Source organism: Triplophysa dalaica, chromosome 3 (assembly GCF_015846415.1).
Source record: "Triplophysa dalaica isolate WHDGS20190420 chromosome 3, ASM1584641v1, whole genome shotgun sequence".
Lineage (NCBI taxonomy): Eukaryota > Metazoa > Chordata > Actinopteri > Cypriniformes > Nemacheilidae > Triplophysa > Triplophysa dalaica.
This window is the reverse complement of record NC_079544.1, coordinates 1,443,889-1,467,817: the sequence shown is the minus strand read 5'-3', so window position 1 is coordinate 1,467,817 and position 23,929 is coordinate 1,443,889. Positions and strand designations below refer to the sequence as shown.

At 40.8% G+C, this 23,929-nt stretch overlaps 2 protein-coding genes across 2 annotated transcripts; one reads left to right on the top strand and one right to left on the bottom strand.

The window, feature by feature from the left end:
* The first annotated feature begins 7,777 nt into the window (after positions 1-7,777).
* Positions 7,778-15,053, top strand: slc35d1b (solute carrier family 35 member D1b). Its single transcript, XM_056742598.1, has 13 exons — positions 7,778-8,038; positions 8,375-8,408; positions 8,509-8,595; positions 8,704-8,771; positions 10,423-10,494; positions 10,577-10,645; positions 10,888-10,990; positions 11,366-11,458; positions 11,629-11,696; positions 12,991-13,069; positions 13,168-13,250; positions 13,433-13,485; positions 13,616-15,053. Exons 1-13 carry the CDS (start codon positions 7,863-7,865, stop codon positions 13,624-13,626), a joined length of 996 nt encoding a protein of 331 aa, XP_056598576.1. The 5' UTR covers positions 7,778-7,862; the 3' UTR covers positions 13,627-15,053.
* Positions 15,054-16,456: 1,403 nt separating this feature from the next.
* Positions 16,457-23,041, bottom strand: mier1b (mesoderm induction early response 1b, transcriptional regulator). Its single transcript, XM_056742577.1, has 13 exons — positions 23,015-23,041; positions 21,795-21,819; positions 20,547-20,680; positions 20,102-20,314; positions 19,897-20,020; positions 19,753-19,817; positions 19,583-19,655; positions 18,326-18,477; positions 18,162-18,243; positions 17,722-17,816; positions 17,482-17,609; positions 17,268-17,395; positions 16,457-17,162 (listed from the first exon to the last, which is right to left on the bottom strand). Exons 1-13 carry the CDS (start codon positions 23,021-23,023, stop codon positions 16,870-16,872), a joined length of 1,521 nt encoding a protein of 506 aa, XP_056598555.1. The 5' UTR covers positions 23,024-23,041; the 3' UTR covers positions 16,457-16,869.
* Between the last annotated feature and the right edge of the window lie 888 nt (positions 23,042-23,929).

The window sequence follows — 23,929 nt, the reverse complement described above, 5'->3', positions numbered from 1 at the left end:
GGCGCGCGTTCACGCCGCTACGCAATCCATGTTCGCCCACGTGGTCGGAGCGGAGGCCCACGGTTACGTGCGCATGCCACCCGTCGAGGAGACCCTCGCCGCTCATTTGTGCCCTTCTACCACCTCGCTGGGCTCGGACCCAGGCCTGCCGTCGAAGCCGTGCAGGTTTACCGCTCATCTCGCCGGTAAGGCTTACGCATCCGCCGGAGAAGCCGCTTCCGCCTTGCACGCAATGGCGGTGCTGCAGGTGTTCCAGGCTAAGATCCTTCAGTCGCTGGGTAGCGGCAGCCTGGAGGCGGACGCCACGAGGGATCTGAGGGCAGCGACCGACTTCGCTCTGATGGCAACGAAGCGGACCGCACAAGCTATCGGCCGATCCATGGGGTTCATGGTCGTCCTACACCGTCATCTCTGGCTTACGTTGGCGGACCTGAAAGACGCTGACCGTAAGTCTCTCCTCAACGCCCCGATCACTCCCTCCGGCCTCTTTGGTGACGTCGTGGAGTCGGTGGTGGAGCGCTTCGGGGAGACGCAAAAGCGCGCCAAGGCCATGAGTCACGTGCTCCCGCGACGCTCTTATCAACCGTCTCCTAGAGCCCGTTCTTCATCCGCGTCGCACTCCGCGCAGAGGCCGACCAAACAGCACGCTGCTTCCGCCCAGGCTTCTCGAGGTCGTGAGCCGGATGCACGGCCTAAACAATGGTCGGGCCCGCCTAAGAAGAGGTACGGGCCGAAGGGAGGACCGCAGAGAGGACCGCCGCGCCACGACGGCGGAGCGTCATCGTCTGCCAAGCCGTCATCCTGACGGACCTATAAAGAGGAGGAGAGAGTTTGTGAGCGTTCCGGTGGCCCCCAAACGCCGCTGTTTGCATCAGTTTTCCCCCGCGGTTGCGGGCGAACATTGCAATGTTGTAAATGTCTGTGTAAATGCAATAAAAACACATACCTGTTCACAAAAAGAGCTCTTTCCCCCTCACACGACCAATGCTGCGTTCCTTGCCCTGCCACGGTGCAGCGCGAAGCCGCAGTTAATCCCGACTATAACCAGCCTTCCCTCGTCCACGGTCTTTCCCGTGGGCGAGAGACGGCTGGAGTCTCACGCACGGGCTATTTCCCCGCCAGTGCAATTAGCCTCGCTGCACCAGCGTGCTTCCCTAAACGGTCCGCTGACGGTAACGCCCGAAGAGATTCGGCCATTATGTCTGTTTCTGGACGCGTGGAAGGCCATTCCGGACATTTCTCATTGGCTACTAAATGTGATAGAACACGGGTACACCCTGCAGTTCAGACGAAGACCTCCCCGCTTCAGCGGTGTGGTTCCGTCGCTTACGTCAGCGCAAAATGCGCCTGTGTTGAGGCAGGAAATCGGCAGCCTGCTCGCGAAAGGAGCGATCGAGCGTGTCCCTCCGAACGAGCGAGAAAGCGGGTTTTACAGCCGGTACTTTGTAGTGCCCAAGAGAGATGGTGGTCTGCGTCCGATTCTGGACTTGAGACCCGTCAACCGAGCCCTTCACAAGCGAGCGTTCAGAATGACAACTCTAAAACAGATCCTGGCACAAGTGCGTCCCGGGGACTGGTTTGCATCCGTGGATCTGAAGGATGCGTACTTTCATGTTCAGATAGCCAAGCGCCACCGAAAGTTTCTGCGATTCGCTTTCGCGGGTTCAGCGTACCAATTTGCCGTACTCCCGTTCGGACTGGCATTAGCACCGCGCACATTCTCGAAGTGCGTGGACGCGGCGCTTTCCCCTCTCAGAGCGAGCGGTATGCGCATTCTGAATTATCTGGACGACTGGTTAATTTTAGCCCACTCACGGGAGGCGCTATCCGGTCATACGCAAATGCTGCTTCGTCACTTGACATCCCTGGGGCTACGCGTGAACATGCAGAAAAGCAAGCTCACTCCGAGTCAGTCAATAACGTATCTGGGGGTATGTTTCGACTCAGTGGAGATGCGCGCTCGCCTCTCTCAAGAGCGGACGGAGTCCATCTCTTCAGCTCTACATCTGCTCAGGCCGGGTCGGTCTGTTCCACTGAGGGAGTTTCAGAGGCTTTTGGGTCTCATGGCGTCAGCCTCGGCGGTCTGCCACCTGGGTCTTCTGCACATGCGACCGCTACAGTTTTGGCTGAAGGCTCGTGTTCCATGGAAAGCATGGTCCTCGGGTCGAGTGCGAGTCCCGGTTACACTCAGTTGCCTCAGTGCCCTGAGCCCATGGCGCGACCCAAGCATGTTCAGTCGGGGAGTTCCCCTGGGGCTGGTTACGAGACGCATAGTCGTTACGACGGATGCGTCGTCCTCGGGATGGGGTGCAGTGTGCGAGGGCATGCCGGCATCCGGCCTTTGGACACAGTCACAGAGAAAATGGCATATAAATTGCTTGGAGCTGATGGCGGTGTCTCTAGCTCTCCATACTTTCCAGTCGAGACTGGAGAAGAAACATGTCCTGATTCGCACCGACAACATGTCCGTGGTTTCGTACATAAATCGCCAGGGAGGAGTCCGCTCAGGAACTCTTTTCAAACAGGCTGCGAGTCTCCTACTGTGGGCAGATCGGCATCTACTCTCTGTCAGGGCAGCGCATATCCCCGGTCGTCTGAACTGCGGAGCGGACATGCTTTCGAGGGAGGGTCTTCCGCACGGAGAATGGAGGCTTCATCCAGACTCAGTGCGGTCAATTTGGGAGCGCTTTGGGACGGCGGAAGTGGATTTATTCGCGACGAGCGAGAACGCGCACTGCCCGCTGTATTTCTCGCTGACCCATTCCCCCATGGGGAGCGACGCTCTGACGGTGCGATGGCCGAACGTTCGGCTTTACGCGTTTCCTCCGGTGAAGATTTTGCCCCTGGTGCTGTGCAAAATCAGAGAGGAGACGGCGACGGTGATCCTCGTCGCTCCGTTTTGGCCGAATCAACCGTGGTTTCCGGACCTAAGCGAATTGTTAACGGCACCGCCGTGGCGGATTCCCCTCAGGAGAGACCTGTTGTCCCAAGCGAACGGCACGATATTTCACCCCAGCCCGCAGCTGTGGAGTCTTCATGCCTGGCCTCTTCGGGGGTTTTAAATGCACTTCCTCAGCGTGTACTTGACACTATTTCGGAGTGTCGAGCGCCTTCCACCAGGCGTTTATACGCTCTCAAATGGGGGGTGTTTGTTAAATGGTGCAGTAGTAACAATATCGACCCGATGTCCTGCCCCGTGTCTGATATTTTATGCTTCCTGCAGCACAGGCTGGACAGCGGCGGACTCCCGTCAACACTGAAGGTTTATGTGGCTGCTATCGCCTCGTTTCGTTCCCCGGTTGATGGGCAATCCATTGGAAGGCACATGCTGGTAGTCAGATTCCTCAGAGGAGCGAGGAGACTTTTTCCACCGCGATCCCCTTCGGTGCCGCCTTGGGACTTAGCGCTGGTGTTGAAGGCTCTCTCCTTTCCCCCATTCGAGCCTCTGGACGCGGCTTCCCTAAGAGAGCTCACTCTAAAAACCGTTCTCCTTCTTGCCCTTGCTTCGGCTAAGCGCATAGGGGATTTACAAGCGCTCTCAGTCGGCGCTGATTTCATTCGTTTTGGAACCGGCGACTGCAATGTCACTCTCCGGCCGAAATCGGGTTATGTGCCAAAGTCTATGTCTACCCCATTTAGAGCACAGGTCATTTCTTTGCCCGCTTTGTTTTCCGAGTCGTCAGACTCGCAGAATGCAAACGCTCCGAGAGCGGTCTGCCCGGTAAGGGTTTTGCGGGCTTACATTGATCGCACGGCCGGTTTTCGGCAGTCTGAACAGCTCTTCGTCTGCTATGGTGGGGGAACTAAAGGTCGGGCTGTTTCAAAGCAGAGGCTCTCTCACTGGGTGGTGGACGCTATTACCTTAGCGTATGAGAGTCAGGGACAGAACTGCCCATTCGGTATCAGAGCTCATTCGACTAGGGCTATCGCCTCTTCGTGGGCTTGGTCTAGGGGCACATCTATTCAGGACATATGCTGTGCGGCTGGCTGGTCTTCGCAGAACACTTTCGCCAGGTTCTACAGATTGGACGTGTCCTCTTTGTCGTCTCAAGTCCTCTCGGTGAGTGCTGATGACTCTTTATCTTCTACTTTATAATCCTTATGCTACACAGTGGTTGCCGCGTTGCTGTTTATGCTGTGCTTGGTGTACTTTTATATCTCTGTTATATCCGCCCGGGATACCGTGCTGGCTCTTACTGTTGTGGTGTCTGCCCTGTTTCAGCGCAGCCCGCTGCATTCGTTGGGTTTGGATATGCAAATTTGGCAGGAGCCCGATATAGCAGTTCATTGGCCGGTTCAGTGATTTAGCAGTTTATTGGCCGATTTAAGCCAATCAGCTGTTGACGCTTAGCGACCTCGTGAATGGTTAAAATAGTATGCTTCCCATGCTTGTGTGTTTTAACCCAGTTTTTCTGGCTGATTTTGCAAGCTCTCACGGCGGGATTGTACTACCGTTCCATATGCGGTCTCCGCAATGTCGAAGTGACCGCTCTCGAAAGGGAACGTCTCCGGTTACTTTCGTAACCTCGGTTCCCTGAGAAGCGGGAACGAGACATTGCGGAGAACGCCGTGTTCGCCGCTTATCACCGTGCAGGCGTTCTCTCGTAGATTCTGAGGATTGTCGTCACATGCACTGTATTTATACTGTCTGGATTCGTCAGTATTTGCATACGGTTGCATTCTTGCGACAATTGGCCAGTTTTTTTACTGGCGTTATCCTATAAGATTTCAGGAAAAGTGAAAAAGAGGAGGAGTTTCATATGCGGTCTCCGCAATGTCTCGTTCCCGCTTCTCAGGGAACCGAGGTTACGAAAGTAACCGGAGACGCTTTCCTGCATTGAGCATTGTGTTAACAACGCAAGGTTGTGGGTTCGATCTCAGGGTATTGCAAATACCTATATAAAATGTATAGGATAAAGCAATGTAAGTCGCTTTGGATAAAAGCGTCTGCCACATGCCTAAATGTAAATGTATACAAATAAGAAGTAACAAATGTTTTTTTTTTATTGTATGCTGGACGTTTTTGGAGAGGTCCAAGGAAAATCTGGGGGGCAATTGTTCCCAGACCCGTTTTTTTACCGAATTTCGACTCCCTGTGAGGTTTTGAGCGCCCTACTTCTGATTGGTTCATTCACTGGATGCTGTTTTGCGATTGGTCCCTATCTCTAAAGCCCGACCCCAAACCAAATCCTTACCTTCATAGGGGAAAAGAGGAGAGTCACAATCTAACGGGGAGTCCGATTTTGAATGATTTTATCATTATATCTGAAGACTCGTGATAACTGATGTTTTAAAATGAATATTATAGTATTAAAAGTGTCAATGTTAATCATATTGTTTTTTGCATTTTAATAAATATGCATGGTAATATTATCTGTTACAAAATATATTCCTTATCTGCTACAATAATAAAGATACATTAGTCCAGGGGTTTTCAAACTGAGGTCCGGGGAGCCGGGGACCGCAAGGGGGCCTACTGAAAGTTGCAAGGGGTGATAAAAAAGGATAAAAGTCCAAAGTGTTTATCTTCTTTTTTTTGCTGTTGATAGTCTCCAGAATTGTTTATATTTTAATCTTTCTATACTGAGTTTTTCTCACTCTAGTTTCTTTTTAAGAACTCAAAGAGAAATGTTTGCCGACCATCTAGGTTTAGAAACAATGTGTTGTCTTTATAATATCCAATTGACTATTTATCTTACAAACGTGCACGTTCAACTTGTAAACACTGATTCGTTACTTTCACGTCAGTTGTGACCTTATCAACGTTCATGAAGCAAGGCGAGCATTTGTGTCTTAAAAGCATATATAAAAAAAACAATAATGACAGATCGTTTCACTAGATAAGACCTTTATTCATCGTCTAGTATGGTTTAAAGTCCTTTGAAGCTGCACTGTAACTCTCATTTTGACCTTCAACCATTTGGAGTCCATTGAAGTCCACTATATGAAAAATCCTGGAATGTTTTCATCAAGAACCTTCATGTCTTTTCGACCAAAGAAACAAATACATAAACATCTTGGATGACATGAGTGTAAGTAAATGATCATGAACATTTATTTGAAAGTGAACTACGCCTTTGACCTATGGAAGCCCGGTTCCGCCAGGGTTGGGATTTTATTTTAAAGAGTACGTAGCATGAGATCATGAAAATTACATTTCATGCAGTCTGTTCTGTTGCCGTGTTTGAAAGTAACCTGTCTGCCAAGTTGTAAGTCCGAAGGTAATTAAATAACAAAGTTATTTGCTTGTAAAAATGGGAGTCGACTCTGAATCACACAAACGAGACGTGGAATAGTTCACCTGCGTATCTACGTCACTATACATAGTCCCCGCCTACGTTTTGCTGAGACTGCCACGAAAACGTATCTCTCCTCCCCCAAATACTGTTGCTTGTTCGTGATGCGTGTGTATCATGTTTAGAACCTGTGTTCTACGGTGTGAAACTTAGTCGGTCTTATTTCAACTGCCAAAGGAAGAACGTCTGAGGGAAAAACGGTTACAATTCATTTTTCCCACAATACCAAAGGAGTATAATAACACAAGGGTTTAACTGTGCGCGCGTCATTTCACCGAAGATTGGTTTAATAATCTTGGCGCGTTCACTGCAGGGTATGTGAAACGACGATCCTTGAAAGAAGGGGTAAAACACACTCTTTGGACCTGTTAGTTCCACCGAGTCCCAACCTGTAAGTGTGACTTTTGATTTTTGTCTTAACTTCAAGAAATATTTTCGTACCATATGTCTGTGTTTAGCTAATGCATTTAACGCTAACATTAGCATGTACCGTTATTTCTGTTGTGTTAAGAGTTTGTTTATCTTGCTAATAACTTTGCATGTTGACACATTTGCCGCGTGCACCTATATAGGTATATATGGGTATATATCATTTTTCATAACGTTGACTTTCTGAAATGCTCTATGTACCATGACAATGCACAGTTAAGACGAAATAATAGTAATACTAACGTATTAACAGTATTTTAAGAAAAAATAATCTTTTATTTCATTGATGAGCAAAAGCACAACATGCATGTTGTCACACTGGGAGATTTTATGACCAGAGTTGTCACTTGCCACTGACAAACATCCTGCTCCAGTCGTGGTGGAGTTTGTGGTGGATTAGTGTCTTCTTCCTCGTCAGACTCGGGCTCATATTGGTTAAATCGCCGCCATCTCTAGCTACACATATAATATACATGACATCCAACCACATGTAAACCGTAATCCTGTAATGATGGGAGCCATTCCATTTACGACAAATGATGAACGCGTTTGACCAATAAAAACAGACTAAACCATCTGACCAATCTCATGACACAAGGTTAGCGGGTAGGCGGGGCCTAGACGGATGAATCGCGGAACGAATCATTTGAGAGTCAGTCCAGAAGTAAGGTACGAAGAACTGCCTATTATTACATTATTATAGTGTTTTTACACATTGTATGTACATTGTTGGACACTCCATAAACCAAAGTAAGACCTGAAAAAACATATGCAAGGTACTCTTTAAGAATTAATAATAATGACTTAAATATCTCAAAAAAGAAACTAAGTCGAAATTTCGACTTAGTAAGTCAAAATAATGACTTAGTATCTCTCTAATGACTAAATCATTATTATGAGTTACTAAGTAAAAATCTCGATTTAGTTTCTCATTATTATGAGATATTAACTCATTATTTTGAGATACTAATTTATTATTATTAGTTACTTACTAATTCTATAAAAAACCAAACCTGGCGGAAACGGGCTTCCATATTTAACAACTGTCAACGGTACTGTCTCTTTAAGAGTCCAGAGAACGGGGGATTGTTCAGTGAAGTTGTATAGCGCTGTATCGTTAGGAGTGAGACGGGAAGCATGGCGTCGACACGAGCGCGTAAGAGATCTTCTCCTCTCCATAACGCGACACATGACGTGCCGACAGAAGACAACGACACATCGGCGTTATTTCTAAAGTTATCCGCTGCAGCTTTCTACGGACTCGCTTCTTTTCTCATCGTCGTAGTTAACAAGAGTGTTCTCACCACGTACAGGTAACACAATAAAACAAACGCGTTCACTTTCAGGTGAGTCATTGTGAGCGGATTTTAACGCAATATAACTGCAGGTCGTGTTGTTGAAAAGTCTTTATATGAAGTCATCGTGTTATCTCTGATGATGTTCACCTCTGTCGGGACTTAAACAGCTTCGTCATAGTTTGCAAGCACATCTGCATTCAGGTGAAAAGCTTGCTTGAGTTTCTAACCAAAGGAAGTCACTTTAATCTTGTTATTATCGTTCAATAGGTTAAAAATATAGTATTTAGTGCATCACATTATGATGTTTAATACATGTGCACGTCATAATTCATATAACTTGTGTGTTTACAGATTCCCGTCCTCCTTATCAGTGGGAATTGGCCAAGTATGACGATCCGTTTCACCCATTCATTACAATTCACTGTCTAAACTGATACTGATGCATTAAGCACGTGTGATACAAGTTCACCTTTAACCTTTTGCAGATGTTGGCAACTGTTTTTGTTTTGAGAGGGTCGAAAACATTGCACGTGATAGATTTTCCAGATTTCGACAGAAGTGTGGTGCACAAGGTGAGCTGTGATGTTTGTACACAGACTCAATGCTCATCACCTTTTAACCAAACCTTATTTATAAAGAACGTCATACATACAGGTCTGAATAAATGCTTTTCATTGCAGGTATTTCCTCTCCCTTTACTCTATGTGGGAAATCAACTAACGGGCCTGTTTGGAACACAACAAGTCAAGTAAGGGCTTCAATGTTGAAGGGATGCTTCACACAAAGATGAAAAGTCTGCCATCATTTACTCACCTTCAAGTCGGTCCAAATATGTATACATTTCTTTTTTCTGATGAACACAAAGATGTTTGGAAGAATGCGAATAGATCTCAACACCTGTTGACTCCCATAGTAGGAAAAAACAATGGTAGTCGAAAGTGCCATTCTTCAAAATAACTTCATTTGTGTTCCACAGAACCAAAAAAATTATGAAGTAGTTTTTCCTACTATGGGAGTAAATGGGGGGCAAAATCTGTTTGGTGATACACATCATTCTAAATATCTTTCACTGTGCTCATCAGAACAAAGACATTTATACAGATTTGGAACATCTCGAAGGTGAGTAAATGATGACAGAATTTTCGTTTTTGGGTGAAGTATCACTTTAAGATACTTCACCCAAGATTTGTCTGTCTTTACACTAGCACCCTCTAGTGATGTATATAACTAACTGCTTATATCGGTAAATTGCTATTCTTTTTTTTGTAACTACTTATTAATGATTAAGTAAAGAAAAGTGAAACTTCCATAGCCCATAGCTCTTAAGGTCTTTGCACATACAGTCCGAAATTTTCGTATACGTTTTATTCGTATTTGGCACTCTTTTGAGCGGTGTCTCTGAATTGTCCAAACGTCTCTCTGAATGCTTGCTACGGATGCGAAAAACGCAGAAAATCGAATCCAGTCCGAATTTTTTTAGGACTGACGAAAATATCGGAGGCGCTGTGTAAAGGTGATTGACACAATGTGTGGTCGTATTTATTTTTTAACATGTGGAAATTTCGGACGCAAACTTCGGACTCCATGTGCTATGGTCTTTAGGGTTTTATTTGTCAAGTCAACATCCCCACTTTTACTCTTCACCCAAAATAAAACTCTGTCAGTTACTCACAGGGCTCTAGACTGCCAACCAAACTGCTCGCAAATGTGATCGTTTTTTCATAATGTGCGAGGACAATTTTCACGCATTGGTGCGAGAGCGTAAAACGAAACGGCAAAGATTTACTTGAACATTTAATGTGATTTATGAGTGGTGAATGACGTGCTTGCGATAATTGCAGGAAAGAGCGTGCACGATTCATCAACTGAGGTCATTATGATGGGTGCGACCAAATTGTAAGTTGGTGCGACCAACTGTGAAAGTGGGTCACACCAGTGCGATCAGTGGGAAAGATGAGTCTAGAGCCCTGACACAACTTAAAGTCTTTCAAAATCTGTATAAATGTCTTTGTTCTGGTGAACACAAAGAAAGATATTTGGAAGAATGCAGGTAACCAAAGCGTTCTTGGACCCCATTGACTCCCATAGTAGGAAAAATGACCATAATTTTTGTTCCGTTGAACGCCAAAGAAGATATTTTGAAGAATGTAAGAAAGCAAACAGTTCTGGGGCACTTTTGACTACCCTTGTCATTTTTTCTTCTATGGGAGTCAATGGGGTCCCAGAGCTTGTCTGTTACAAGCTTTCGTCTAAATATCTTTCTCTGTGTTCATCCAAACAACTCAATGATCAGTATGTGATGACAGAATATTCAATAATAATCTTTCCTTTTCTAGGTATTGTTATGTTTTAAATAAACGATCAATATATCATATCACACTGTGTGTTTTCTCTTGCAGTCTGCCAATGTTTACTGTGCTCAGAAGGTTCTCCATTTTCTTCACAATGCTGTTTGAGGGTTACCTGCTGAAGTACGTCTGTATATTCAGTGTTTGTTGTAGACTCTGCGCAGTTGCACTTTCACACTCATGTCTGGTTTTCATCTGTATGTAGAAAGACGTTTTCATGGTCGATTAAGGCAACGGTGTTCACCATGATCTTTGGAGCATTTATAGCTGCTAGGTAAGTCACTGTGTGATAAAACATTATTCTACACCTTTCCCTGTTTTTTTTCTTCTCATGCCTGTTTATTTATCTTTGCATTTATGTGCAAGTCTTGAATCTTTTATCGTGTTAATAAACAAAGCTTAGACAGCTTTTAGCATAATTTGGGTCTTGCAGGTTTTTGTGACAGTCTGGACTTACATTTGGTTCAAAAGACCATCAATGTCACTTCAATTTAATGTTGTTTTCTTACTTCACAGTACAGATTTAGCTTTTGACCTCCAAGGATACATTTTCATTACACTTAACAACATTCTAACTGCTGCTAATGGGGCTTATATGAAACAAAAACTGGACTCCAAGGTAATGTGACCCTCAGACAACCTAGCAAATATATTGCTGACGTCTTTCTTTAAATCAAAACCATTTCCCTTCCTGTAGTAAATATCAATCTCGATTTTTAAATATTCTGTTTCATTAAATGAAATTATCAGTTGAGATTTTTGTATTGAACCGGGCAACTGCAAGAAGACACTAAATATCTTTTTGATTTAGCGTCCAGCGTGCAAATGCTGATAACAAGAACACTGGTCACATCATATCATACAAGAACTCTAAAAGATGTTTAATATAACATTTTTGCAACATTCATTTATGCAAGTGCTCATAAAATATATACAGTTTACAAAAATATTTTGGGGGATGACATGTAAGATGAGTTTTTATACTGCTTTTCAGGAACTGGGAAAATACGGGCTGCTGTACTATAATGCTTTATTGATGATCATTCCCACTATTGTTTTGGCATACTTCACCGGAGACATTCACAAAGTATAAACATTCTTCTTATCAGCAAAGATTTTACTCTTAAAGCTGAACATCATTTAGAAAATGAATAAAGGACAAAAAACAATGATCTAACGTTTGTTGTATAACACAAGTTATGTATTTATACATAAAGAAAAATATGCGAAATAAATGCATCTTTTGTCAAATTTTAGGCTTTGGAATACGATGGGTGGGCCGACCTTTTCTTTGTTTTCCAATTTGTCTTGACGTGTGTCATGGGGTAAGAGTGATTATTTAATTGTTTTCATAAAATTTACAGGAATCACTTACGTGATAATTCCTTCCAGTATGTGTTTTCTGATAGTCTTATGTGTTGTCCACACTGGGATGATAATAACATATGTTTATTGTCGATGTTTAACGCCTCGTGACTAACAAAAAGCCATTGTTAGTGCACACACAGACGCGCAAAACGGCAGGCTTAAAAGCGTCTTAGTTTTTACCACCCCGGGCTTGTTTTTTAGTTTGATGCATTTAAAACTGGCCGACCAATGAGATTGCCGATTTTGGCAAATCGAAAACACGACTTGGTGGAGCTCAAGCACATTGGCTGCGTCCGAAATCGCCTACTTCCATACTGTTTAATAGGAGAAAGTCATGAATAGTACGTCCGAAACCTCAGTATGCAAAATTAGTAGGCGAGAAATTACCGGATGGTCTACTACTTTCGCCGAGATTCGTGAGTGTGGATCGGATGGACACTTATCCATTCCATGATGCCAAGGGAGCTGAGCAACGGTCAACTTTCAAAAGTAAATCAAATAAATATAGCGGGAAACTTTAGGGCCGAAGGCCGTTTTTATTGTAAGTGCCAATAAATGCATTTCTCGTGACTTCATTATTACGGTTGTTGTTAATACGTCATAGTTCAAAGAGCATACGGGTCACATGACCATAAAACATGGCGCATGCCATGGGGGGTGTATTCATATTACTCCCACTCATACTATATGGAATGTACTGTTTTAATAGCCGATAGGTAGGTACTTATTCAAATTCAGTTCGTACTGTCACAGTATGCTATTTCGCACGCAGCCATTGACGAAGAGGAAGCAAGATGAATCCTTCTTCTGTGTGATAAGCGAGTGTCAGAAGCATAAAGTTGCGCAGCGCCACCTTGTGTACCGGGGTAGTTCTGTTTTTCATTAAGTGGCATCAATGTAGGAAGTGAATTTGCACGTTTACTGGCCTCACCAGCAGTGAAAATCGTTTGGGTATGAACGCCGAAAAATGTCTTGAACAACGCTGGCGGTAAGCGCATGCAATATTCGTCAGGGTGTGGACAGGACTTTACATCGAACTCAAAATGAAATTATAAAATCTAGCCCTGCTTAAAATATGGTATTGATATGAATTTGTATAGTTGTTTATAGTGTATTAAGTGGTTTTTAGCCAGTGTAACTTGCACAAATGTTTAAGTTTATTTTCTTAATAATTTTTATATAATTTCCCAGCAGATTCAATTGAAATATAATTATATTTTGTAAGTGTCATGTTTTTATTGTTTTGGGCAGGTTTATTCTTATGTACTCCATTATGTTATGTACACATTATAACTCGGCTTTAACTACTACAATTGTTGGCTGTATCAAGGTCAGTATTTACTGTATTTAACCTCTCAACACTGATGAACTACAGTAAATATGGTGTCAGGTCATAGTTAACTGATATTTTTCTAACAAAACCAACAGAATATCTTGGTGACGTATATTGGGATGGTGTTCGGTGGAGATTATATCTTCACATGGCTAAACTTCATTGGCTTAAACATCAGGTAAAAATGTGTTAATACGCAGGTTCTTAAAGTATTTCTTAAAATCCACCCTTGCACAGTTTGGGACACTCATGTGGTACTCAAAACATAACCGAAAAGAATCTGGAAGTATGACTCAAAATGTACATGGTAGTTGTAAAATAGGTACTAACTGTTTTCTGACTCAATTTGTTTTACAACAGCATTGCAGGCAGTCTCGTGTACTCCTACATCACTTTCACTAAGGAACAAAAAAGTAAGTTCTGTAAATTCTACATGGTTGTGAAGCAAAATGTTCAAATGCAAGTTTCATTTCCTCTCAGACTATGAATTAAAGTGAAGTGTGTTTGAGATATCATGAAGCAAAATTATTTTTCTCTCAACAGAAACAAGTTGATGAAATAATCAGCATCAAACGATCACAAAAGATGAATGTCAACTTATGATGGTGGGAGTCAACAGTGGACAGACGCAGACATGTTTCATTGTGACACCATTATAACGATGAAGCTCTCGATCCCTTCAGCTTCAGTTCTGAAAGTATTTTTATTGTAAATTTATATTTAAAATTCTAATTTGAAGCCATAACCACATGAGATCAACTAGAAGTGACAAAATGACGAAGGTACAGAAGTCTGTGACCTGAATGCTATTTAACAGCCAGAATGAATCATCCTTCTGAAGGTTTTTGCACATACATTTCGAAATTTTCGTATATGTTTTTTTCGTATTTGGCGCACTTTTGTTCGGTGTCTCTGAATTGTCAAATTGCATCTCAAAATGCTTGATACAGATGTGAACAATGCAGAAAATCGAACTCCGTATTTTTTTATGACGATCAAAAATATCGCAGGCAGTATGTAAATGTGATTGACACAACGTGCGTATTTATTTTTTAACGTGTGGAAATTTCGGACACAATGTGCAATGGCCTAAACCTTTAAAAACTATTTAATTAAATCATAAATTACAATATATGACCCTTGACCACAAAACTAGTAAGGAATTTATATATAATCTGAATGTTGAATAAATATGCTTTCGGTTGATGTAAGGTTTGATAGGATAGGACAATATTTGGCCGAGACACAACTATTTGAAAAACTGGAATCTGAGGTTGCAAAAAAATCTAAATATTGAGAAAGTCGCCTTTAAAGTTGTCCATCAGAGGCACTGTAGCAGACTACAGTCAAAGAGCGGCAAGTTTGTAGGCGTGTTTCCCAACATTTTTGTTGCCATTTCGCTGCAGGCTCAAAAATAAAGTTTTGATGTAATCATGGTAGGAAATAAACAAAATATCATGTAACACGATCCTTACTTAATACGATAATACAACATTAATTTTGCGATTATTTTATTTAAATAAATGTAATTTATTTTTTGTCTATTGCCACAAATATACCTGTGCTACTTATAACTGGTTTTGTTGTCCGGGGTCACAAATATCATCAGTTTACAGCGATCATCAGAGCTATGGAGATCATTTTAGCGACAAAACGTAATTCTCTATTGAGAAAATGAACGATTTTTCTTCTGAAACTCAGAAGCACTTGATTGTTAACATTTGTTGACTGTTTAATTTCAATATGCATTATTTCAGTATTTTTGTAATTATTTTCATAAATTCTATGAAGGTTGGTTTAAGGATTAACAATTAGAAATTAAAAGAAAAGTTGTTGAAGGAACCTTGAAGAATGTCCTCTGGTTTCGTTTCTTATTGTCTTTACTGTATTGTCACAGCCATCGGTTTAAAGTAAAAATGAAACTTTTTACACAGACAACAACTTTATATTATCCAACTTAAATTTACTCAATAAACACATATCAACAAATTAAGAAATAAGACTGTGGAGTGACATGGGTTGTTGTCTATTTGTAAAAGTCAATAAAAAAAGGCTGTGATTGACCAATCAGAAGATGCTGTGTAATATTACAGAAGAAACATACAAGCAGACAGTACAGCTTAGAATACATTCACAATGTTTATTAGATAAACGTTCGTCTTACAGTCATGGTTTAACTTTAAATAAACACCTCTCGACTGTTACAAGTAGCAGTGGGTGATGAAAGACGACTGCTCTTCATCTGCAGCTGGCGGCGTTTTTCCCATATTCAAGAAGTTATAGATCACATGCACGAGTCAAAAAAGCTCTCAGGAAACATCAGAAATGACATTAAATAATCCAAATCAAGATCACAATGCAGAAATAGCACTGTGATCTCTGAGAGGTTTATTTGCACTGGTACTTTAAGGACTGCTGGGATTGTGAATTCACATCTGTAACAAAATACTTCAAATGTTATACTTCTGAAAATTTAAGGCAAATCTGGGAGCAAAGATCTTTCCCATCTCTGGGATATAAAAATAATATCAAGCGACTTATTAAATAAGCTTTTAGATGTTACAGAAATGAAAAGTTCATGAAATAAATTGAATGAAAGACATTTAATTATTCAGCGTTGATTGTAATGATGGAGGTCATTTTTTTAAATGATTTACATCATTGATTTGTTTTTCATTTCATTTATAGTGGATTGAGAAAGGTGTTACAGTCACAGTCAGTGATCAGTCAATATTAGTGTTTTTTTGCTACAAAACGAGTTTCCTCACAATCATCAGCTGTGCATGTGACGTACAAAAACTCCAAAGGAAAACCGTCGGGTACACGTACAGTGATTATCAAAAGCATGAGGTGTGTGCAAGTTAACCATCATAAATCGGGATTGAGGTAAAACCCACAAGAAAGAAGTTGGGCCATGTACAGTTCACCCTAAAATTAAACCCTATGTTTTGAATAAAATAAAGGAAGGCTGTGTGTAGAACCATATTTTTAAATTGTGTTGGGAAAAGGATGGTTTTCATGTATGACAGCGTCTGATAACAATTCGAAAACGTCAATAAAATGTACATACGTGTAAATTGACAGAAAATCTTAATGTTAAAGGAGTAGTTCACTTTCAAAATAAACCTTCATGATAATTTACTCACCCCCATGTCATCCTTTTCAACTAAAGAAACAAATACATAAACATCTTGGATGACATGGGGGTGAGTAAATGATCATGAACATTTATATTGAAAGTGAACTACTCCTTTAAAGCCAAGAACACTCTTCCTTTTCTTTATGCAAAATATACGTAATTTCAGGGTGTGAACCACAGATTCACCCAGTGACCGGACCATACAGCAAGCGAACCGATGAAAGCACTTTACAGCGACGCTTAAGAGTGGTTCTCTTGGCTTATTTATTTTTACTACGGCTGCCAGGGCTTGCAGAACGCTGCTTGTGCACAGGACTTCAATTCATCTCCTCGCCCCTGCACACGAGGCCACGCCCACCATCAAACCCTCCTCATGAATAACATATAATGGCTTTAATAATGGCATATTCATCCATTGTCAAAATGTCTTAATAAAAATATAAATATCTCGTCGGTAAAAAAATATCAGACAAATTCCGTTACAAATAGAATATACATTTCTCTGTAAAATGGTTTGGTGAAAAAGGCGCATGGATCGGCTGTAGTTGGAGTTGAAGGGTGGTGTTTTTGGAGCAGCTTGGCTTTGGGTTGGGGGTGGACGGGTGTCACAGCGCTGTGTCCCATCGCCCCGCTTTCTGTATTTGGCCTGAACTTTGGTTCAGTCTTCCTTCGCTCTGGAAGGGTCCGTCTCAACCAGGACCAGTGAGTCTGATTCTGTCCGGCACTTTTTTGTGGGCCTGTCGAGACTCTGGCAGTCCAAGTGGCGCTTCAAAGAGCCGTTAGTGTCCGTGATGAAGGTGTCCGTGAGTTTACAGCCGTTGGAGTCCTGATGATCTGTCTGACTGTCCTCATGACTGTCCGTTCCGTTCGAATGAAGACATTCACTCTTCGTCTCGTTCACACTGCTTAGTGTCTGTGTGGAGTCTGCGCTGGACGCATGACTCCCGAGTCCTTCAGTAGAAACCATACAGATTCAAATAAATGACTGTTTACTAAAATAAGTTGATACACAAAGAAGAATTCACACAGAAATTGTTGGGCGTGTTAAAATTGTACCATTGTGAGCGCTGACGTCCTCTCGCTCTGATTGGCTGGTGCTGCTGCTGGAGGGGGCGGGTAAGGGCGTGGTCGCTCGACTGGAGGCGGTGCTTTCGGTCTCATCCAGCAGTCTGTCCATGTAATCCCTGAGAGAGCCCATGACAGTATATGACGACAAGAAACCCCGTACGATTATTAGGATGTTTATTCCAATGTGTGCGGAGGTACTTACGTCACCCCAGGGTGAAGGTTGTATTTCCTTTTTCCAAGCCGAGTTTGTTGTGCGAAGAAATCATACCGTTCTGACTTCTTCCACATGTAATAAAAGGCCACACAGTCCCCGACTGACCGCGTTCTGACCTGAAAGTATTCGAGAAAATCAAATTGATCACTTACCTACAGACATCAGTCATTACATGCAAATGAAACTTGATGAATTCTGTTGTGATGATTGACAGAAACAGAGCCGTACCTTGTTGGCCTGGATGAAATTAAAGTCTTTGCCATAAGCCTTTAAACCTTGTTCAAAACTTCTGCATTCTTCCTCTGTCCATACAGACAATCCATCTGCAGCAACAAACAACGACAGGCATTTCAATTTAATACTTCAAATCCGAGTAAACAAAGAAAAAGCTTTTTAATGTAGCACTAGAGAGATGACATTAGAGGGGTAGTTCACCCAAACATGAAAATTCTGTCATTATTTATTCATCCAAACTTGTGTGACTTTTTAACTTCTGCACGAACACAAAAGAAGAGATTCTGAAGAATGTGTGGTATGCAAACAGCATAAATGATGACAGAATTGTCATTTTCGGCTAAACCATCATTTTAAGGCTTAGTGATAAAAAAGTGTATCGTTTTTTCTACTGCCTTCTTTAAACGACACTAAACCGACTCGGTGTCTCTCACCTCTGGCTGCTTTGACGTTAAATCGTACTCTTCGTAACGCTTCTGCGGTGTCAAAGTTACACTTCACCAGCTCATATAAGGCCTGTGGGCAGAAAACACTGTTTGTATTGTGCATCAAGTCACATTATTATAAAACCACTGAGATCACAGGCGGTGCTGAGTACCTGCTCGTTGTCTTTGATGTGGGATCCTTCAGGAATAGCATCTACTCCCATCTCCTCTCCCGTCCGTCGACAAGCTTCTGTGAGAAACTCCACCACTGTGTTTTCTGGGAGGACGTCAGGATTCCACAGCAGCTGGTCGTCGTTTTCATACACTGCGAGTGAAGGAGTCAAAGATTCAGAAGGGAGAACACTAGACGTTGTGTTGTATAAAGTTATAAGTGAAAAGCGGAGCCCACATTATTTTAATAACAATACAAAAGAATAATATTATTGGGATCACTTGCCGAGCAATTTTTCCCAGCTGATAGGAACAATAAAACATTGACAGGCGATCAAAATCCACTCAAATTTTAAGGTCTAATATAGCTTAAATAAACAATGTAAGGATGTGTTCAGATGTGACTTTTTAGCATCTGTTTTACATTATGATCCTATGGAGTAAAACATGTTTTCGCTTTTTTATACGCCAACACCGGCATCTTTTTCTGCAGGTCAGAGCGTTAGTAATGTAGTTTTTAAAGGAACAATACGGGGGTTTTAGGAGGATCTACTGACAGAAATGCAATATAATTTACAAAACTATTTCTTCAGAGGTGTACAAAGACCTTACATTACGAACCGTGATGTTTCTTAAACCTTAAAATAAGCTGTTTATATCTACATTCAGAGCGGCCCTACATACATTGAATTCGCCGCCATGTTTTGTAAAGCGAGTTTTGCTTGAAAGTCTTTATAATATTAGCTAGCTCCTGCCTGACTTTTATCCTTCTTTTTATGCTTAAAATCCGCAGACCTTTTATTTTATGTACTAAATAAGACATCGCTGTCTCTACAGTCTTTCTAATGCCCGCATGATCTCTTCCCTGCGTCAACATGAGAACGACATCTTTTTGTACTATGATGGCCACCGTAGTGTTTGGACTGAGCGATCATTAATATGACGCTAGTGGCCGCTATAAATCAAAAAGTGCGCCCTGTATGTGACTGGTTACTGCGAAGACGCTCTCTGTTTATAATTTCACTTCCGTTACGTTGACTATGAAGCCTATTTGTATCTGTTTCTCTGAGCTGCCTTCCTGCCTCCGAAACGGCAAGCTTTTTTTGTGCCATGGTCGACTTTTTCTGGTCAGAAAAGAAATCTAAAGTGAACACAGCCTTAAAAGATCCGTAAATCAAAACCCGTGACTACAACAAGCCTATACACCTTATGAACATATTTCAACACCAACCCTACAAAAAATAGAAAGCGAACTCTACTTTTCTCATTCTCCTTGTATTTGCACAGTCCAGACGGTGTTTCAGCCTGATACATGGAGCCCACCATGATCTCCTGTTGAGAACACATCATTCACAGACATTCAATCAGAACTTACAGACACAAGACGTGAAGACCCGTAATGATGATATAAGAGAGTAACAGTGTTTACTTTCTTCCAGTCTTCAGAGGGAACATAGTCTTCATCCTCTTCTGATTCCTCGTCCGCTTCATTATCTAAAAAACAATTGGACAAGTCATCATCAACAGATGTCTTAGTCAATCTCCAAATACAGACTTAGAGAATTTCTCTTACTCTGAAAGTAGCTGCGGTTCTGAGATCGTATGAGTTCAGATGTGTTACAGGCTGGAGCCGCACCCGCTCGGCCGTCAGTGGAGTGACTGTCGTCCACCAGACCCTTGAAGATCTTCCCTCCATCCTATATGGGAACAGATGGCGCTCACGTCAAGAAAACACTTCATGATATAATCTGAACATCCCAGTTCCTTACGGGACAGACCTTGCTTTTCTTTAGTTCTGCAGTGCTTCTGCTGCTCTCATCATTATCCACGTCCTCTCCTTCGTCTTCATCATCCTCATCTCCATCCACATCCTCCTCCTCCTCGTCTTCCTCCTCCTCGTCTTCATCCTCCTCCTCTTCTTCTTCTCCCGGCGAACGGCTTCCGCCATAGCCATAGAGGTTCAAAAGCTCCTGGATGGGCATTTCGCTCTCCTGCAGTTCACAAACATTACACATACAGTATATTACGAGTTAATGCCCGTATCCAATTCTTAACCTGTTTAGGATTATTCAAGATATGTGACATGTGACGTAAATCGTCTATATAACCCAACAGTTTGACAAATACATGACATAACTCGGGCCTGTCTTTAACGGTCTGAACCCGTCAGATTTGAGGGTCAGATATCCCCACCATATCCATGAATAAAGATCAAAGTCAAACCTTTTCAAGTTCTTCTATCTCATTGTCTCCTTCAGGCAGCTCGTGGTCTTCAGGGGTGTGATCATCCTCATACTCTGGTAACAACATCTCAGCTGAGGGCTCAAAGTCAACGATATCCGAACCAACCGAAACTCCTTACAGAGAGACAGAAGAAAACACACCACACATGAGCGGATACAAGAAACATCAGGACAATATTTAACTGTCACTGCCCTGTTTGAGCATACACAAGAAAATGCACCATCCAAACTATATCAAATCATTATATATCATAAATGCAGACCTAAGGTTGGTCTTGTCTGAAAGAAGACATTTTAGAGATTGTCACTGACCTGGAATCACTTCAATAAAAATTCTATATATTTTTTTGTTTCATTTCATGATTATGAAAATATATAAAAAAATATGTATTTCTGTGAATAATTTTTTTTTCAGCCAAAAAATGCTAGAAATTGAAAGCCACATGTGTAACTAAGTTATGTTCTGATTTTGAGTTTGATCTGTGTAACACTTTAAGCTGTAGTACCGCAGATGTCCACATGGGGGACATGAATGCTCCAGTGTATACTTCCTAAACACCACAACACATACTGAGAAGTTTTTATCCCTTTTTTACTTTCTCATGCACAACCTCAATGAATGAAACACAAATGTTTACCAAAGGATAAAAACTAAAATAATATCAGAAAACTGAAACATATTAGAAATATAAAACTATTTACTACTTTATATTGTCAAACATTATTCAGATACTTATTCTAAAGGCTTAGAACTTTCCAAAGATTTACAGTGTAGTTTGTCATAATTAGAATGAAATTTTATTGCAAAATATTGAATAAACCTCAGTGTCCCACTGGTGGAACAGTGACATTTAGGAGCACATAATAATCTTTAAGTAACCTTTAGCGTTCCTTCTGTGGAACGGTGATAGTTAACATGTTTTAAATTAATATTGCACTATTTTTGAAGGATTTTCAATTGTGGACTCTTATTATGACTTTTGTAGTCCTTTGATGAATCTTTTAGGAGCATTATCTCCTGAAGAGCATGTTTAGCAGAGAAGTATGCAGTCTTAAAACGGACGTCCATGAACTACTTTGAAGCTATATGTAGTAAAAATATACAACTGTATTTTAATATCATCTGCCACCATAAACACAAAATAATTGTCGTCTTTCAGTATCAGTTTGCATAAATACCTATAGGATTAACATCAGTTTAGCATGATGGAATAAATAACTGTCTTACCTGGGCTTGAACTCCCTAAGGAGGGCTGCAAAAGAAAAACAACAAAATTAAATCATTCACATCAATTGACATCATTAAACATTGTTTACTTTGATGAAAAATCCTGATTGTTCGTGAGACAAATTGAAGAGATAAGTATTGCATTATAAAAGTTTTAAAGTAGTGTAACTATATTTCCCTTCAATACGAGTCTAAACATACACAATCTATTGTACGCTTAATCTGAAGTATTTCTAAATAAAAAAGCATCAACAAAACACGTGTACGGAGGGATGTGGGATTTCATCCGTATCTGTAATCAGTATTTAATCAAATCATAAAGATTTCCCTTATATTACAAAATGGAAACATGAAATAGGAGAAAAGATAAACGAGAAAAAGGTTTGTGATGTCAGCGAGACGAAAAGTTATTACATTCTGATAAAAGATTATAAAGATAAAAATAAGATTTAATAATATGGACGAATAAACTGCACAAGAAATCCAAGAAGATTTATAAAGGGAATCGTGTATGATCAAATCATAATAAAAGTATCTCTGATTTTTTTAAAAAGTGAATGTAGGAAGTAGGATTTAACATTGACCGAAACACAGACTTCCTAAAACAGTAACTCTGACATCTGAATCAGACCCTAAAAAGGATACACAACATGTGAAGTTTTACTGATTTTTTGGCATAATTATTTTAATTTTGTTTTCTTGCAAACACAACTCAAAAGAAATATTAAACTGCACAACAGACCAGAGTTAAAGGTTTTCTAATGAAAGCAGATGAGTCAGAGATGATGTGTGTGTTTGTGTTTGGGACTTTGGAAGTTAAGGCTGAAAAGCAGCTTCGATTAGCATTCATTACAAACACTCGTATAATAAAATAACATTAAATATATAACGGGTGTAAAATAATATTCCGCAAATTCATGACTTGATAGCAATGACCAGCACACGCGTCGGTTGTTGTGTGATTATTTTTAAGATAATTAATGATAATATAATTATAATAAGAGTATATGGCTAACTGAGAGCGAGCTAGCTGCTATTAACTTTGAAGAAATAACATTTCAAAGAATTTAACGCGTTTTACAGCCAAAAATAACGCGCGACTTAAAAATAAATATATACGCTTAACGTGTTTTATAAAGCAATGCACAAAAATAGTTTTAGATATAACAGCAAAAAATATTTTATTTATTTGAAAGAAAATATGAGAATTTCCTTCTTACCTCCGCCATATTTACAGCGCTGTTGAGGGTCAGCGGAATGTGGGCGGGGTTACAGAAAGTTCCCGGATGTTCCAATCTCTCTCTCTCTCTCTCTCTCTCTCTCTCTCACGCACACAATTTACTCCATTTAGTTTAATACATTTGGCATATAAATGTGATAAAAGCTAGAACAAAATAACAACGTTTTAATAAAAAAACAGGTTTTATTTAGACGATAAGGAATTATAGTTTTACTTCTCTATCGTAGGCTAAATAACTTATGTGGGCTTTTGATTTTAATAAGACAAATAAGACAAACTTTTACTAAATGCTGAGGAATTTGTGCAAAATGACATTTACAGTTATTCATTTGGCAGACTTATAGTAGAGAAAAACAACAAGATGCATCTAAAGAAAGCAATACATATAAAAAGAGAAAAGAGAATATAGAAATAGAGAAGTCAAATGTTGTTTAGCAAATTAAAGCAAAGAAACTTAAAGCTACACTAATCTGGACCATCTGTATTCAAATTCAGTTTTCTTTTAGTTCCAAACCTGTCAATGGACATACTGTTATATAATTTAATAAGGCTACATTGCTTTAATAACATTTTCATCTTAATGTTAATTGAACAAATTCTACATATGATTCATTGAATCTTGAAACAAAAGGATTATCTCCATTTTTACCATTTATTTCTATGCACACATTGTAAACTGATCCCAGTTCAGCAATATTTCAGTGTTTAGAATAATTAACATCATCTGCCTCCTTTACGACTTATAAAATGTTTGTTCTATTTTTTTTACAAACATTTCAGTGCAAATTTAAATAGGAAATGAAAGTTTAATCTGAAGTCTAAATGTTAGTCCAGTTTTTCCCTTTATCAGAGTCTTGCTTTTCAGTTCCAAATCTCCAAATCTTCAAGACTTACA

Bases quoted from the DNA above. Each gene is read 5' to 3' on its own strand.
- slc35d1b (XM_056742598.1), top strand. From the start codon at position 7,863: ATGGCGTCGACACGAGCGCGTAAGAGATCTTCTCCTCTCCATAACGCG. The intron at 11,459-11,628 runs GTATAAACATTC...GTCAAATTTTAG, and splicing joins TCACCGGAGACATTCACAAA to GCTTTGGAATACGATGGGTG. The intron at 13,251-13,432 runs GTAAAAATGTGT...GTTTTACAACAG, and splicing joins TTCATTGGCTTAAACATCAG to CATTGCAGGCAGTCTCGTGT.
- mier1b (XM_056742577.1), bottom strand. The intron at 20,681-21,794 runs GTAAGACAGTTA...TCTCTCTGTAAG, and splicing joins CTTAGGGAGTTCAAGCCCAG to GAGTTTCGGTTGGTTCGGAT. The intron at 20,021-20,101 runs GTCTGTCCCGTA...GTTCCCATATAG, and splicing joins CAGAACTAAAGAAAAGCAAG to GATGGAGGGAAGATCTTCAA.